This window comes from Lytechinus variegatus, chromosome 17, assembly GCF_018143015.1.
Source record: "Lytechinus variegatus isolate NC3 chromosome 17, Lvar_3.0, whole genome shotgun sequence".
NCBI lineage: Eukaryota > Metazoa > Echinodermata > Echinoidea > Temnopleuroida > Toxopneustidae > Lytechinus > Lytechinus variegatus.
Window position 1 is genome coordinate 28,212,534 of NC_054756.1, and position 19,743 is coordinate 28,232,276.

General features: G+C 34.7%; 1 protein-coding gene across 1 annotated transcript in view; it reads right to left on the reverse strand.

Moving 5' to 3' along the window:
* The window catches only part of LOC121430611 (E3 ubiquitin-protein ligase MIB1-like), a 173,522-nt gene that overhangs the window by 101,568 nt on the left and 52,211 nt on the right, over window positions 1-19,743 (reverse strand). Inside the window, exon 12 of the mRNA XM_041627929.1 lies at window positions 17,502-17,722. Within this exon, the coding sequence (XP_041483863.1) occupies window positions 17,502-17,722 (221 nt within the window). The remainder of the gene's footprint in view (window positions 1-17,501; window positions 17,723-19,743) is intronic.

The following is a 19,743-nucleotide window of genomic DNA, read 5'->3' on the forward strand; positions in this document are numbered from 1 at the left end:
ATGTGTTTAATGCTTGGATGGTCAGGAGGTATTCTTTGCAGTGATGTAAATTTTGATTTGCGCCAAAGTAAGGCATGACTGCAATGAATGAATTCAGATGTCATTGATGTCATAATTCTACAAGGGTTGCATCAGAATCCATTTCAAAACACTTTTTCAGTAATTAACATTATAATTGTTCAATAAACACTTTTAGTATCAATTCTCAAGTTAATGAAGGGATTTGCAAATATGTTTACTAACTCATGTAGGATTATGACATCATTGGCATCGGGTGGGGGGGGGGGGTTCATTTGTTGCATTCATACCTTACTTTGGCGCAAATCAAAATTTACATCACAGCAAAGAATATCTCCTGATCATCTTAGCATTAACACATACGCCATAAATATGATATCAAATTATTTGGCATAAGACATCTCTTCTAGTCATATATAATGATTATGCACTTGTGACATATTTTTTCTAAATTGGGGATTTGTGAGGTGTTATTTTTTTTTAATTTCTCACGGGGTATAATATTCTCATTTGAATCTGATTCATGATTAGCAATACTTAATTTTAGTGATGATTTATTTTTTTAATCTTTCTTTTAAATGTCATAGCTTATTTGTTTGCTAAATCATTCATCTACATACATGTACCCCAATTTTATTTGGAAATAAATTTGATTCTCCTTATTCTATAAAAATATAAATCACAAGGATGTACAGGTTTCTAAACCATCAAAGCGATGTATAAGAGAAAATTTATTGAAAAAATATTTTTTGCAAAATTACTGGAGATGCATTATCCCTCTTATACCTATGGCCTTTCAATGTTTTTGTTGTTTAATTTGTATCAGATATCAAGAATTAATAAATGAGTTCAATGACATGATAATAATCAAATTACGATAAAGGGTATATATCAAATTCTAAAATTAAAATATTTTACTGTCTATTATGAAATGCACTGATCAGGGATACAATAACACACACTTTCAAAACAGTATTTAAAAAAGTTTTTCGGTATTGACTTTTCAAATGATTGATTGATTGATTCATTTATTTCCACACTTCATTAAAAAAAAAAACAATACAGAGTAAAGATAGTATTACAAAATACAGTACAATATATTCCAGTGCATAAAGAAAACATACACTACACAAAACAATAAACCAAAATGTGAACAATACTTAAATCAGACAAGAAGAGAAACAGTATATGTAAATGTGGGGGATCATTTAAAAAGTTAAAAACTTATAACATAATCCCAATTTTGTAAATAAAAGTTTGAATTTTGCAGAGAAAGACTAGAAAAAAAAAATGAATTGAGGTAAAGTGATGATTATCTATGTTGTTTTGTTTTTTTATTTTACTTGTTGTTATTGTAATGCCCAGTTGAGTATATACAAATAGAAATTGCACAATATGTACAATTATCATCATTATTGTTAATCATGATTAGTAATGTGGCACAAAAAGACATGTTATTTTGATAACAACATGAAGTTTAATTCCCTGGCTTATAAACTTTTGAAAATATTAGCGGTATTAAAGGCAGACCTTTTTCAATAAAAGCTTACCGAGTATTTTAATTTTCAATTTCACAGAGATATCAGGAGAACCAAATGTGATCATTTCAGGAATATTTTTTGCAGAGTATCAATTTTCTTCACACTCAAATTGATTTTCCAAATTTCGAATGACTTTAAATCCCCCTTATCAAGTTCATATTTATACAAACATTTTTCATAAAAACAAAATTCTTGTTTGATTGATTTCATTATTATTCTTCCAAGGGGAGATGGGCAGCAATTTATATGATATTTCCAAACAAATATGTACGGTAAAAAATATATATTACCAAATTGATTCATCAGTAAGTTATAACCTTTATCCAAAAAAAATTAGAAAAAAACTTATATTTGAATTAAACCATCTGACAAGCAAGGACAGAAAAAAAAGAGGAATACAACTGATATCCTCCCCACAATGGATGCAATGAGTTACGTTTGAAGGCACTGCACGTTGTAAACTGCATATGCCGTGGAGAAGCATAAGACCTCATTTAGGTGATATTACAGTAAGGAAGGGTGAAAAATTCAAATAGCCTACGTCAGTCAAATCTAGTGACGTCACTGCATCTTGACTAACTTGCATGATTGAAGTTTAAGGGGGCCCTGGAATTTTTTTCCCTCCTTTTTTTTCTCCTTCCCTATAATCCTTCCACCTCTTCTTTCATAATTCTGACAATTGTTCTGATGGTGTTTGTGAGGTTTTCATTTATCATGCATTCAAATAACAAAAAGGTATTCATCCACTGATAAGATATATCGTAGTTTGTTGTTGAGCAACCTTTTCACACCGTAATAACAGTTTTCGAAGGTGTTAAGTTCAAAACATTTTTGCGCTCACTCAATTTTCTGTTGGTTGCATAAGTTATGTAGAAATCAATGTCTTTTACAACCAAACCATAAAATGCTGCACAAGGTGTATATATTCTAACAATTCTGTAGAACCAAATCTGCATTCTGCACATGTCAGTGTTCTTTAATACAGAACCACATCTGGGCCCTGTCTTACAAAGAGTTACCATCGACCTGATCAATCCTAACTCTATGGAAATCCATCAGTGTCATAATTTCTTCTAAAGCAAATTTGTAAAATATTCTTTGTAAACAAAGGAGAACACACCAAATTGTCAAGAAATCAATGAATTTATGGATATACATTCAAATCTAGAATTTTTTTTTACAAACGTGCATTTTATATGTGGACGTTGATGGCCGACCATAGTTGCGATTGATCGTATCAATCTCAACTCTTTGTAAGACGGGGCCCTGGGGTCATGTCTAACAAAGATTTGCTATTGATCCAATCAACCACATGTATTGAAAGCCAGCAATGTCAAGATCAACACCAAAAGTACATGTTTGTTCAAAATGTTTTTTTTAGTCAAGATGGATATTAATACATTTATCATTTTCTTAAAAAGTCAGAGCACTTGCTTCTCTTTGTTAACGAAGGACATTGTGCGAATTTTCCTATAAAAAATATTTTGACATTCATGGATTTCCATATAGTTGAGGTTGATTGAATCCCAATATAACTCTTTGTAAGATGTGGCCCAGTTCAGAGGATATTGGCATTAATGAATTATTAGTGGTCAAGTGCTTTCTTGCAATAATGTTTTCATGTTGCCATATTGATGTTGAGTAAAAAAAAAAACATTGAATGTTTCTTTGAGTAAAGTAATACCAAATGTGGCTAACTACCGTAAATTTTATGCAGTTATTGTTTAAAAGCTACCCATTGAACTGCTTTTGACCTATCATTGCACAAAACAAACGTGCATGATTGCTTTTTACTCAAAATTGGGTAGGGGAAGGCGGGGTAAGTTGTGACAGTTTTTGCTTTTTGCATGTTAGAATTGATATGATTAATAATCTTGTCGAAATAAGTACCTTGCCTTGAAATTTAATTCTTCTGAAATATTTTCCACCTATATATAACTTTCTATCCCCACACTGAAAGTCATCGTGACCTTTGAAAAAACGATGTCAAATGGCTCAACTTGCCCCATATATGGGGTAAGTTTGAGCCACCTTCTGGGGTAAGTTGAGCCACAAAAACTATGTACAAAATGTATGAGGGGAGAACCAGCATGTCAGTTTTTTGTTTAAAGTGTTTTCACTTGCTAATTCTCTATAAATACTAACATCCCTTAAAAGGAAAAGAGCAGTCATGTAAATTTGCTCCTTTCAGCCAGCATTTCAATCGATTTTTATGGTTTGTTTGTTTTTTAAGATACATTACCATAGGAATTACCATGGCTCAACTTGCCCCATGCTGTTTGGCTCAACTTACCCCAGTCCGAACTTAGTGCGATAATTATGTATCCACACATTTATTATGCATCCATCATATAAAAGACTATGACAAGAATGAAGATCCATACCTGGACTAATAATGTTGTTATCATGTCTTTATTATATTTAAAGACGTGTGTGTTTATAAAGCACTTATCTATTTCACACTCTTTTTTTACTTTTTTGGCTGAAATTCATATTTTTCCCTCTAAAAAACTACTTTTTGTTTCAAAGTTGAAAACAATGTGGTGGGGTTAGGGGTTATGCTATGGGTCATCAATACACGACACCACCACAATGTCTGACTCATTCATTATTGGCCTGGGGCTGGTGGCTCAACTTGCCCCTATGCTCAACTTACCCCGCCTTCCCCTACTATTTTATTGGAATTGTTTTTAGTTTTTATACATTGTAATTGACTCACACTGCAAATGTTCGATTCTAAATGACAGAGATTTTTAATAAGGGTTGTTTTACAATCAAGGTAACCAAACTGTCTTATTTGAATTTAAAGAAATTACTGATGTGTATGTGTTGTGTACAAGTGAAATGATATTTCTTTCAAATTGTGAGGCATATCAAAGGTCAACAACTTATTTTGTTTTATTTATTTATTTATTTATTTTATTTCCAGGCAAAAGACATCAAGAATAAGTACAAGAAGAAGAAATTACCACTGACTAGTGCCTGGGGATGACTAAAAGAAAAACTAGTTTCTGTTATGAAGCTCTCCTCACTAGTCGGGGTTTACAAATATACAAAAATAAAATTGGTATGAAATGGCAATATATGTTTAGAAACATTACTTATCAAAACAAAAACCTTGTTTGTTTTCATGTGTAATTATAACATCCAGTCAATATGGAATGTTCGTGTATTTATTTAAATAAACAGTTATCAGATAGTAAAGCCTGAGGAGGTGGAATTGTATAATATATTGTAAAAACTTAAATGTAAAACTTAAACTTTATGTTGACCAGTCCAACTGTGGGTTAAAAACTCAATCCTATAGATATTCAAAATAAATGATTTAGGTTCTGATCTTTCTTAAGATTTTAATCTAAACAAAAAGTTAGATAAAATTGAAGTTCAATCTAACATAATTTCAATTTGAGTCTTCAAGATTTAAATCCAGATCCCAGTTTTGATTTGATTTGATTTTTTGTTATTGATTTGGATTTAAATCTGTATATAAATCCAAATCCGAACTTTTATTTAATTTTGAATCTTAAATGCTTTAAATTTTAGTCATTAAAAATTGAAATGTTGCTAATTTGGATAATATCATAGACTGCTAAAAGAACGTATGCTGAGAAAATAATGACCCTTGACCTGTAGAAATTTCTGAAATATCAGTTTTGTCATGACTAGTTAAAGGAAACCAAAACCCAAGAAGAGAAGCAATCTTATTGGAAAGAGTAAAATGAGAGGAACAATTTAAAAAAAAGTTTCATCAAAATCGGTTATGAAATAAGCAAGTTATGGACGATTAAAAAGTCTTGTTGTACTTACTATGTGGATCCTCAAATTGGCAAACGTGCTTCAAAATGGCTGAATTTGTGGACAATATTTTCAGATTTTCCCCTTTATTCTACATATTTCACATTATCTCCTCCTGACCTTGACATATATGGTGTGGATTATATTTTCCCATGACATATGTTGTGCTCAGAAGGAGGCAAGATGCAATTTGAAAGATATTGAGGAAAATCTGAAAAATTTGTGTATAAAACAAATGGAGAGTTGTCCACAAAATCAGCCATTTTGAAGCACGTTTGCCAATTTGAGGATGTCCATAGAAAGTAAAACAAGAGTTTTCAAACTCCCATAACTTGCTTATTTCATAACCGATTTTGATGAAACTTTTTTTAAATTGATCCTCTCATTTTACTCTTTCCAATAAGATTACTTCTCTTCTTGGGTTTTTGGTTCCTTTAATCATTAGCTACAGGGAGAATTAGCTGATTGTAGATGTTTGATTTCATGCCATTTTTCTTTTGGATACTCATTTTTCAGAAAGACATATATACAGTTAGTGAAAATAGGGCTGTAGTTTCATTGTATATTAATATCTGATTTTCACTACTACCGCTGACATGACACATTGTTCATTGGCCTCGATGCACTGTGCAAAATTACCCCAATGGATAGTAGAGTGGTGAATAAGTCAATGGCATAAATTATCCCATCTCTAAAACATATAGACTATAACTGTGTAAATCTGGTAAAAGATTTATATAACATTTAGAATACCACGCAGCTGTGGGGATTATGTTGTATATAAATCTATGTTTGACGTTCTACATGGCTTCACGATGGGTGAAACATGGAATGTTATTAGAAATTTCAAACATTTCCTGAAAATACCAAAAATATTACTGTCAGAAACTGTTAAAAATTACAAGGAATTTATATTGTGAGAATGGCAGTATGGTACCATAGTAAAATACAAAACAATACAATCAAACAGAACAATATTTAGGATGAATGAATAAATTAAAATAAATTAATAACATAAACAGGGGTGTGAGTGGTCACAAATAAAAATATCTGAAAAAAGCTGAAGAGTATTGAAAAAGTCTGAAATATAAAGAGCTCCCATAATTTTTGTACAGAGGAAAACCAAAATCAAAACAAAAAAAATCTGAAATCAAATAAAAATCTGAACACTCACACCCCTGCATAAATTAATAAATTATAAACATGAAAAATAAAAAATGATTTAAAAAACAAGAAAACAATTTCACAAAAGATGGGGACCAAAGAGAAGCATAATTTGTTAAGTAAATCAAGACTGCTAACATAGTTTTAAGGATGAATATAAGATGGGACAGGGAATGAAAATTGCTTAGAAATGCAAATAGCCATAAGTTTATATTCAAATCATAGATTTTAAAATTGCACATAGCTCTTCTATGTATGGTATTTGAATCTGACCTATGGGATCAACTGAAAATGTTTGATTGGCATTAGCCTGGCATTGATTTGAATAACAAATTTGCATCATTGAATTGCATAAATATGTTTCTCACTTGAATGAAATAAAAGGTCATCAAGAATGATGAAATTAAAAGGTGAATGTTGGAAGAATAATTCATTGAACTTTGAAGAATGGTGTCCTCAATTTCTATAGAAAAAAAAACCTGGAATAGGGCAATATGACAAACTATGTCCCCCCTTTTTTCAAGTTGGTGATAATGTGCAATATACAACTTCTCATCTTGCAGCTACATGTACGGTATCCTGTATCTTAACACTCAAGTGCATTTCTTGTACATAAATTTTGTCCTTTTCTTCATTTAGCTTTAATAACACTTAAGAAAAGACAACCTTATTTCTTACCATATATTACATATCTCTCTCAAGCTCAATACTATACCTAGACACTTTTAACCAAATACATGTATTATTTTCATTTGTGTCTTATAGCTTTCTCTTTCCAATGTATACAGGGTACATATTCATAATTATTCCCTTCTTCCTTTCTCCCTCTTGCTTTCTATATCCTCTGTCTCTTTTTTTCTTGCCTCTGTCTCTCTATCTCCATCGAGCAACAACACACACTCTTTCACACACCATGCTGGTATAGTTGAGCTACCCACTCTACACTCAGCACACACTATTAGCTTGTCCTCTCTCTCCCTCTCTCTTCCTCTCTCTCTCCACTACCCACACACGACCAGAGCGACCCCAATCCCTGAGCACCTTCAGATTGACGTCATAACTCAACAAGCCATGTTCCTTCTTTCCCATCATTCCCACTCTACTACGAACCCATCCCGGCCGATGTTGTTCTGCCTGCAATGCCGGTGCATACTTTACGTCGATTCCCACACACGCCACAGCTGGCTACAGGTAGACAGACACTCATAATGCTACTCACCAATACCGAGGCGTAAACACTATACTTCATATTTTTTAACTTGTTACAGAATTTTCTTTTAAAGGGGAGCAAATGAATGTTGTCTTTAATTGATTGTGTGTTATAAATAGCTAATCTTAAAAAATAAATTACAAGACTATTAATAATACAGATAAAAGTTAATTTTCATTTGCATGGAAAAACAAAATATATTTTGAATGGAAATGTACTTGTTAAACTATTTGTTAGCATAATTATTGCGGTATGAATGTATTAGTGGTGAATTTAATAGTGTTTTATCGTTCAAGTTGGCCAATGTTACAAGGCTGTAACACTGCTCAGACTGTTGCATTATGGGTTATTAACCTGACCACATTTGAGTAGTTGAGGACTTGCGGTGGCGCGTTACAAGACTGCTAGTTCCTATTTACTTTAAGTGTTGTAGCAGCATCATGGGCATGTGGTTCAGACTCTTGGCTTTTAAACAGAAGGTCATGGATCCAAAACCATGGCACTCATTAACTTTAAAAAGTCATCCAGATTTTTCTGTATTCAATACATGCAGGTGATATGAATGGGGGTGTCCAGCACTCGGTTCGAATTTATTCCGCGAATGCTTTTGTGCCAATATAGCAACTCAGCTCTAGCCGGGTGATAAGTAATAAGTTGAAACTATGCATAGAGGTAATGATATGCATTCAATATCTGCATTATACATGTACATGTATGCATGGATATATCAATTAGAATTAATCATAATTTCACTCGACTAAAAGTAAAACCGTCTCTAAATTTTTTCAAACTTTTACATTGAAAATGCGTTGAATTTGGAGACCATGAATTTTAATGGAATCTTGAAATTAGGCTCAGAGCAACATAGTTCAGTGAAAATAAATGTCAAAACTTATCAGGAAACATGCCGCAGATCTTGATTTCATTCATAACAAAAGGGTCAGTATCACTAGAAAGACAAATATTCTCATTTCATTGATTTTAATCCTAAATCGAAGTACCATCTCACCAGTAGACTAGTACCCCTCCCCTCCCCCCCCCACTTACCCCTCGGCATCATGATGAATTCTCTAATATCACCCTTATTTGAGTCGTATCCCAACAAAAAAGGTACAATTTGATGCTTTTGATACCTTTTGACGTCAACAACCTCCCGGTTAATGTAATGAAAATTATGTTGAAAAGAAAAGGACCCGGCTTCGCTCATTCAATATGGGGAGGGTAATGCAAGACTTGGCAACGCAATTCTTCTGACGTGATTAGGAGAAAAGAAGAGAGGGATATAGATAGAGGAGAGAGAGAAAAGAAAAAAAAGAGAGAGATAGAGAAATACATGTAGGTATTAAAAAGAACAGGGACTTCCTGATTACACATCTTCTTTTGAAAAAAAAAAACTTTACAAAGTTCTGGAAAGGACTTTTTAAATGTTGACACATTTGATTTTAATTTTGACGGGTCAATACTCAATTCAACCTGCTGACTATACTGAATTCTGTCATTCTCATAGGCTTTGTACAGAGATCACATGGTTCCACTAGGCAATGGGTTAACCTGTTAACAACTGAATTCTGTCATTCCCATAGGCTTTGTATAGAGATCACTCAAAGCCAGTAGGCAATGGGTTAAGATAGGTTCTTGAACACAACGTTTTATTTTATCTAAGTATTTATCATCACAGATTCTCAATTCATGACAAAGGCTACTCCACAAATTGTTTTCAAAGACTCTTTTATTCATTCATTTCTTCTGATTTAAATATGTATTTTTGCACATAAAAAAAAGAGGACACAGTGTTCAAATAGAGGAGAAAGATCTAAATTATGCACCTCCGAAAAGTCTGATACATGCCCTTGGCTGATGCCTAAGGCATGTGGGGACGTCATGGTCTAGTGGTTAAAACACTCGTCTTTCAATCTGAAGGACGTGGGTTCAATTCCAAGCCATGGTTTGTTTTCCTTCAGCAAGAAGTGTACCCACATTGTGTTGCACTCAACCCAGGTGAAGTAAATGGGTACCTGTAGGAAATAATTCCTCAAGAAGCTGTGCGCTCCGGAATCAGTACTAGCTTAGCCGGGGTAATATAGGAGCGCCTTAAGCACCTACATATAGCAAGGTGGATACGTGCGCTACACAAATCCTATGATCAAACTGTTTCAATATGACTTAACTTTATGATACTAATTTTCATGCCCTCGCAGATATCTATTGTACTGGATGTGTGTTTATGTCATGAACCACTTTTTACATTTAATCTCAAGGAATAAACTTTACATTTTCTTGAAATTATGGTTACCAATATCCTCACCATACCAGAATGCTATTTCAATTCATTCAAACATGATTAGATTAACAAGAACCGGTTCAATTTTTATGGTCATCAATGAGGGATTGTCATGTTCTGTGTAAGACTAAAATCCCACTAGGCTGTCTGCTGCCAATCCAAATGCAATCCTCACTAGAAATATCAGTGGCAGTATTTAATACAAATTTCAAAGGCAACTTAATGTACACGAATTGATATACATTTGCTATAATTTGCATATGGGGCAAAAGTGATAAAGAGCTTCAAGAGAACGAAGTCTGCGAGCAAATTTTTTTAATAGTTTTTTAATACAAAATTTCAATTTTTTAATAGGTTTTGTCATAATATTCAGAAATAGTATCATATTTCACACCTTACTCTCTTTCCTTTTATTTTATTCTCCCTTAGTCGTTATCTTTTTATTTACTTATTTATTTATTTTTTTGGGGGGGGAGGGGGCCATGCCACCCAATGCCCCCACCTCCTCCCTATCAGTGTGCCAGTGATATAGGGGCATTCAACACTATTTACTGCAACTGTTCCATCTGTATCCAAATTGTTGTGGATATTATGCTACATGTATGTGATATGTTCAGACACATTAACACAAGTACACCTACAGAGTGATACTTTATCTCAATGGCACGAAATAAATTAGCAGGTCATCATCATGCAGATAAAGACAAAGAGACAGAGAGAGAAAGAAAGAAAGAAAGAAAGAAAGAAAGAAAGAAAGAGGGGGAGGGTGAGGGAGGGTGCATGAGACATCAAAAGAAAAAGGATGTGAGCTTTCTGTGCGTAGGAAGTTTTAATCCATTTCATTCCGAGAAGGAACAGATACGTGGCGTATCGGGTGTGCAATAAGGCTGCTGGCAATATAGGAGTTAATAGGAAAAGCGCCAGAATTTTGAGGGAGAACGAAGAGGACTTGTGCGTCACAATTTGGCCTGGATATCATGCAAATTCAAAGGGATCCTTGGGTCTCTGGGCTTCATTACGTTGTCCTGACTGTAGTCAGTCATCGCTCATCGCCCACGCACTGAGATCGCGGGGAGGGATGCCACCTCATGGCAGGCAGCACGCAGGTGTATAAAATGCACTGCATGGAAGGGCCATGTCTCATACAAACATGCATTTTTGTATGTTGAAAAGGCATGTGGCAAATACATGGGGATCTTACTGATAAAAATGGTAGTTAATGTTTCCCCTTTTTCTTCAAACACCTGTTTTGGTTTTTTTTTCAAGTACACAGTGAATCAATATGCCAACATTAAATTATTTTATAATTTTTTGATTCATTTTCTCCATTGCATCACATATTGTCTTTTTTTTACATGATGAACTATACTCACAGCTTGCACTTTCATGTTGATTTCTTGGCATTATTTCCATATCATGTTACTTTTTGTTTCATTCATTCATCATTTGTTTCATCTCTTTGAATAATCATTCTCCCACTGAGGAGATGCATAATATGGTTGTAGAAACTTGCAGGGGATTCACAGGGCTCAAGATGCATCAACTCCAAGAGAGAAAATGATGCACATGACGATGTCACTCCATGTTAGAGTCATCGGGAAACAATCTCACAATCAAGGTGTTGTCATGGCAACCACAGAGCACTGATCTGACGAGGAGAGGAATGAAAGCCTCTACGTAAGAAGAAGAATATTTCAACATTTTTTGCCTTTCCTTGATCAAACCATCCTACAATATGCTGAGCCACTTTCCTACGATCCTCAAAGGTATTGCATCGTCTGTCAAGGCCTTGACTGTTCGTCTCTCTGTTCCGGGAAAATGTAGCGCTTTAGCTGGTAAACGGGAACCAAATCGTGAAGTAAATGCGGATTTGGTCCCCTTCAACCAGCCGTAGCACTGCATTCAACTCAACTCATCCACAAAGTACCTGATTGCACCATCAGCCAATGGACTCAAGAGAAACTATAGCACTGCATTCAGCTCAACGCATCCACAAAGTACCTGATTGCACCATCAGCCAATGGACTCAAGAGAAACTATAGCACTGCATTCAGCTCAACGCATCCACAAAGTACCTGATTGCACCATCAGCCAATGGACTCAAGAGAAACTATAGCACTGCATTCAGCTCAACGCATCCATAAAGCAACTGATTGCACTATCAGCCAAAAAGATTTGCATCCATTTTAACTACCATGGAAACCTTGAACTCTGTCACACCTACTTTCTTAAACCAGTTTCAATGGAAACCATTCTAAAGTTAAGACCCTTGCTTAACTACCTCTTTCATTCAGTTTAGTGGAAACCAGTTTGACCTTGATGGGAACAATCAAAGGGTCTTGGAAGCGATGTCAAGTGGTCTTTCAAACCAGTTTGGAAATCCATCTCGCGATGTGGTTTTCAAGACCGCTTTGACTCGTTAAACTAGTTTAATCATAGACGACGATTCAACTGGTACCGTATCAAGAAACGGTCTTTACCTAGAAGTATAATGGTACGTGTTTGTTGGCGGGGTTGGGGCATTCAAATATATTGCTGTATATATGCGTGACCAAATCATTTCCAAGCACCCCCTAAAAAGTTTGTTTTTCTTTGTGCAAAATAACCCAAACAAGTTTTTCGCAGGCTTTATTTACACAGCAAGTTGTTGCCAAAATATGACCTGCGGGAAATAGCTTGGGGAAAAAACATACCCTTAACATGTTTGGCTGGTCTTAAAAAAAAAGCTTTGAAAAAAAAAAACACAATTTACTTGTACATGTAAATACGTTTGACCCCGCGATTGACCATTGACCAGTCTTTCAAAACTTCCCTTTTTCTGGAAAATCAGTGTTTTTGATACCCTTGAAGAAGTGCACGCGAGGCCCAAGTCCAAAACTGAAAAAAAGAACCTTTAAACACATTTTTGGGGTCACACATGCGTACAGCAATATATTTGACTGCCCCCCCCCCCCCCCAGGAGAACGACTCAATACATACAGTAACAATTGTGTATGCAGAATACTGATGAATATGCCTACATGCTCCCATTTCAAATGTCACACAAAACATGAGCATTCCCCTGTGGTTTTGAAAGCCAGTTTAGGAGATGGTGGTCAGTGACACCGTTCTCACTACCTTCCTAAAACTAGTTTACTGGAAACTATTTTAACGTGTAGTGAGAACGGTCAAAGCGGTCTTGGAAGCAATCTTCGCACATTTTAAGCGCGCTACTCCACATGACAGGTGTAGAATGCCTACGCTGCGGTTTCAAATTTTGCGTTAAACGTGTCACCCCACTGAGAGCATTTCCATAGCAACAAGATCGATTTACGTGAAGTGATTTTGAAAACCACTTTCGTGTGATCAAGTTTTAGAAAGCGTAATGAGAACGGCCTCAGTGAGAATGCTCACAAAGCGATCTTCTACAATGGTTTCCTAAACTGGTTTAAAAGAAAATAGTTCAAGCAGTTGGGTGGCAATACAAATCAGCAAGGCATTTATACCCAAGAATTACACACACAAGGTACCTTTGAAACTGTTCAAACACGTCTGAGGCAAAGCCGAGGGCATACTACTAATATGTTGATACCCATACAAAATGATGTGCATTATTTGTTTTATATTTCATAAGAGGATTGGGATGCATTTCTATTAAACAATGGGGGTGTTTCAAAGGCATTATGAGGGTGTTTCAAAGGCATTTAAAGGTCAAGTCCACCCCAGAAAATTGCTGATTTGAATCGATAGAGAAAATCAAACAAACTAAACGCTGCAAATTTCATCGAGATTGGATGTAAAATAAGAAAGTTATGACATTTTAAAATTTCTCTTATTTTTCACAAAAAGTTAAATGCACAACTCAGCAATGTGCAAATGACAGAGTCAATTATGTCCATCACTCACTATTTCTTTTGTTTTTTATTGCTTGAATAATACAATATTTCAATTTTTACAGATTTGACAATAAGGACCAACTTAACTTAACCATAAACTGTTAAAATGGTGGTAATTCCACATGTTCAGGGAGAAATAAAACTTCTTTTCACTTGACATGGAGGAGAAAATTAGAATATTTCATATTTCATATGATAAAATACAAAAGAAATAGTGAGTGGGTGACATCATCAGTCTGCCAATTTGCGTACAGACCAGGTGGGTGTTGCATAAAGCTGTTCTTAAGTTAAGAGCGACTTTAAGAACGACTGGTGATCCTTTCTTACGCGTAAACCATCGCCAATGAACATTTTGGTTGTATGTCATTTACCACAAGAAAGCATCACCAGTCGTTCTTAAAGTTGTTCTTAACTTACGAACAGCTTTATGAAACACCCACTAGGATGTGCTTATAACTATTATGTGAAATTAAGCGAAACTTAAAAATGTCATAACTTTCTTATTTTACATCCGATATTGATGAAATGTTTTTAGTGTTATGCTCGTTGGATTTTTCTCTTTTAATTCAAATCAACTTTTTGTTGGGGTGGACTTGTCCTTTAAAAACGAGCCGCACTTAAATGCCAAGTCTACTCATACACTTACCCAACCAAATTCAGATTCCAAATCCAAAATTCTGCAGCATGACTCGTTACTCGTACAAAGAAACGTGATCACACATCCCGTCTTAGAGCATTTACATTGGTTACCAGTCCAGTTTCGAATCCAATTAAAGATTTTCTTAGGACTTGCTCCTTCATACTTAAATGATTTAGTCACTGTGTATATTAAGCCAACATGTCATTTACGTTCACAAAGCATGAGTTTATTAGTTGTACCTCCAAAATCACATTTTTCTCCATAAATCCACTGCGAATCTTTTTTACCACGTCGCTCGCTGGCTTTTTACTTTCAAGTTTCGCTGAATTTTTTAAGACCAAAATTGTGACCCCCATGTATCAAGTTCCGAAATTACGCAACCTTTTTGCAAGTGCACACAGACCCAAATTGGCTCACAAACGTGAATTTGTCTACAAATCCCATGCAAAGTGTTAATTTAGCCAAAATTCATACTCCTTTTACTGATTAAAGTCAATGAATTTCATCTTGTTTATGGTCAAAATAAGATCCCAAATAATTTCCATTGAAAAAATAATAAATACAAAAAGTTTAAAAATAAAGAAATACATAAGCAATTTATAAAACAATGAACAAAATACCTTAGAAAAAAATGTGATGTTAATTCTTTTTAAAGTACATTTGATCAGATTCCTATAAGGAGTCTGTGAACCAAAAATGAGCATTTCAGGGGCATTATTTAGTTAATTAGAGCAAACTTGTGATTTTATGCATTAAGCAGCATAATTATTTAGCAATGAGATTTTTCACAGAATTTGATTGTATAGTTTTGTGAATTATGCAAAGGGTATCATGCACATGCCAATTTTTGTCGCGATCGCGATCAAAGATCATAAGGGGTTGAATCAGACCCCCGCCCCCTGCCTTCTTAGCTGTCGAAATAGCCCTATCTATTTAATAGGGATAAGCGTGACTCTAAAGCCTGTCTCATACTATGCAATTTGTTGCGATCCGAATTTCAAATTAATTTTGATGACATTTGATATGGATATTCTAACTAATAGAACATTACAGATTAGAGTTCAGAATAGTGATAGGACTACTGAAATCAAAATTCAGTCCAGTTAGAGCCTCCCTGAATGAATAAAAAAATCATTTCTAAATCGTAATGACGTCATCATCAGCGGCGACTTGAAGCCGATTCAGACTTTACTCCTAGGGCTTGCTGCAAACTAAAAATATGATTATAAGTTTCTTCACATTATACCAAACTTTGAATAAAAAAATATATACTTTTCAGAACCTTCATATTTAATGCAAAATGCGATTTCTCCAAAAAATTGTGTCGCAAATGATCGTGTAGTGTGAGATGGGCTTAACTCATACATAAATCTTTGTGAAACATCCCCTTGTCAATAAAAAGTCAATAAAAACCCAAAGAGAATATCAATCTGAGACAACAGAGTTAAATGCGAGGATCAATATAAAACAAGTTTCATCAAAATTGGTTGTATGTACCTGAAAATTTGTGTACTAAATAAATAAAGCCTTGTCCACAGAAGCAGCAGATTGGAAGCATGATTGCCAATTTGAGGATCAGTGTTGGAAGGCTTTTCAAACTTCCACAACTCTCTCAGCCAATAAGGTGAAACTTGTTTTAAATCACTCCTATCAATTCGCTCTTTCCAGTAAAATTGATTTTCTTCATGGGTTTCAGTTTCGTTTCAAGGACAAGTCCACCCCAACAAAGAGTTGGTTTTAATAAAGAGTAAAATCCAACAAGCGAAACACTGAAAATTTCATCAAAATTGGATGTTAAATAAGAAAGTCATAACAATTTTAAGTTTTGCTTAATTTCACAAAACAGTAATATGCACATCCTGGATGGTATGCAAATGAGGGACCGATGATGTCAGCTACTCACTATTTCTTTTGTATTTTATTCCATGTTTTATATGGTTCAGTCAAGTTGGTCCTTATTGTCAAATCTATAAAAAATGAAATATTGTATAATTCAAAAATGAAACACAAAAGAAATAGTGAGTGAGGGACATCAATTTCTGTCTCATTTGCATATCACTATTTTGTGAAAAAAAAGCAAAACTTTAAAAATGTCATAACTTTGTTATTTTACATCTGATTTTGATGAAATTTTCAGTGTTATGCTAGTTTGATTTTTCTCTATTTATTCAAATAAACATTTTTCTGGGTCGGACTTTACCTTTAAAACTTGATTGATGATAAGCCATCACCCGTTGATGTTAACGTGTTAGGCAAAATAAAACCCTGGTCACAGGTGCGCCCAACGCCAATTCTTTGTTTGCACTCCATTTCCTCATGTTGAAAATGTAGCTTGTCCAGTACTGTGAGCACCCCAATGGCGACTGGCTGGAATACTCCCCAGGGAGTGGATAATGTGCATGCATTGTGTGCAGGAAAAACCAATTGAATCCGATGACCAGGATAATAATATATCTATTTTAGATACGTACAATGTATATCTTTAGCGCATTCTTAGAACCAGATTTAGTATTTTATCGTTATTATCAAAATATAACATTTTAAAAGAATTTTTCATTATGGAAGAACGATTTTTCTCTTACACTTCAAGCATAAAAAAGAAAATGGAGGTTGCGCAGTACTTTGTAATCAAGGAGTTTTGAAATGAAGAGAAACAAGTTTCTGTCACAACTGTTACAGAAAGCATGAATGGGAGTGGATGGCAATTTATTGTCTAGGGCCCGTATTCTGAAGTCAGGTTTAACTTAAACTGAGGTTTAAAGTTGTGGTTTAAGTATGGGAAGCCAAAAGTATCAAATTTTTTTACGAAGTTTAATGTTTCTTATGTTTACTGTGCTCTTTCCTGATTCATCGATGGTGAAGACAATCATCTATTTATACTTCCTAGACAATTATGAATGATTTGAGGGCCAAATGAGCTGAAGTATGATATCTCTACCGTTAGTGATTTATGTAACAATTGGCTTTCCATACTTAAACCACAACTTTAAACCTGCTATCAGAATACGGGCCAAGGAGTTTTAAGGATGAATTTCGAGAGACCCACCTTGGATTTCCACGGAGTGCAGCATGATGGAGAGCGTTAAAGCCGTTGTTGTTTGTCACACAAATGTCTGCGTTGTGATCTAGGAGAAGAGATAGGATGTCGTCTCGTTTCTTACTGATCGCATCGTGAAGGGGTGTGTCTCCTTCAGAATCCTGGGGGGGGACACAAAGAGGTACGCTTAATAATTACAATTGATTTTAACTTTTTGTACAAACTACAAAGATTGCTATAGAAACACATTTACGCTTAATTGAACAATTGACTGGATCTAAAAAGATAATATGTCATTTCTTTTCTCACTGATTTTATTTACAAAGCTCTATATCTCCAGTTTGCAAGGCTAGAAATCATGGCGTAGTTTTTGACGGAACTAATTCTTCAAGTGCCCGGTACCTGTCTGGGCCTTTTCGCTCCTTGGCTTTGGAATTCGTTACCAATTCAAAGTTGTGACTGTAATAACATTGAGACCTATATATCTGAACTAAAGACAGACCTTTTCCGGCAACTTTGTGTATGATATGTGACATATGGGGGAGACGGAGCCTTTGAATGTTTTATTTACAGACAGATGGAGCTATACAAATGCTGTTCATCATCGTCATCATCATCAATCTTTTATGACTACAGGGCATCAAAAAAAGAAAAGGAAGGGTGATGTCTCTCAAGTCATTGACCGATTAGAATTACATGTACATGTACACGTACATTAGCCCATCGAATACAGATTCAATAAAACTTTGGACTAGTTCTTCAGCGGGCGAAACACAAAGGACTTATTAAAATTCTACACATCCGTCTAACAGTTATTCTTGAACTTTATGGACTATGAAAGTGCACAATCAGACTGAAGAAATGGGGACAGAATTCTTTTATCTTTGGATATCGGGCAAGTTTCATAGGCATTAAGTCAATGCATTTTAGTTTGGCAATAACAGTTTATGCTACGGATAAAGAAAATATAGGGCAGCATTCTGGTTGCCTTAAATTCTGTATTTTTAGAAAGATTATGTAAAATAAATCAACAGAAAATAAAATACCCCTGGTAATAAAAAAGTAAAATAAAAGCTAAGCTTTAAGTTCTTTACACACATACATTCTCTCTCTCTCTCCATCCTTACTCAAAAGATATTAGTTCTTTTTCCCACTCATTCATCTCTGACTTAATAATGAAAAAAAAAAACTAACAGGCAATGCCCACTTAATAGAAAGTGAACATTTTCCAAATTTGGACAACAGGTGGGGCTCTTCACAAACTGAACTTTCTAATAAAATGAGCTTTCTTCCTTACAGATGAAGTCAACTTCTATTTTAGCTAATTCAAATGGTTCCACGAAGATACAAGGTTTATGTATGATCATATTCAATAACGAATTAAGATACGTAGAAGATTTGTACAAAAACAACTTATCACACATTTATTGCATTACAATTAATATGGAAGCTACATGTACAATGATGTGACAAGAGTTATATAAATGTCCTTTAAAAAAACAAATGGGGAATAATCATAGAAATGAAAATTTTATCAAGAAACCATTAGGTATATCGCCGGCGGTCATCCGAACCATTGTATCACATGTACGACAGGCCAAACCTATTTTAGAGAAAATTAACTTCAAAGCTTGCTATAATTTCCAATCTTTGTTCCACAGCCTTGCTAAAACAAAATAAAGAATCAAAAAATGGATGGGAAGACCAAGACAATTGCTTGACATTGGTATCTTTATTTTTACAGAAAGCCAAGAATCAGAGAAAATATCGCAAACAGGCTACATGCACATGATTGTAATTTGGTGTGAGCGGTTTAGATTTTCCCCTAACAACCCTGACCACGATTTGAATGTGCGCAGGCATTCAAAACGTTGTATTGCTTTTTACGAGCAAAGTTAATGCAGTGCTGATATGACGGTTTGGCTGAAAGGACATTTGCATATTAAGTGCGCGCAGCTGTTGTTTGCTTTGCTACAGTACATATTTCCAATGGGATTTGCACATTTTATCAACAATTTGTATGACATCACCGTGAAAATCGCCAAATATCTCAGAAATGAAATAAATTGCTGCCTAGAAATTGAAGTATGCATAGAATATGACCTTTACCTTCAATTTCTGCAAAAATCTCAAAACCGATTTTTGGACCAAAATTGACTGATACGTCGCTTCGGATGAATGC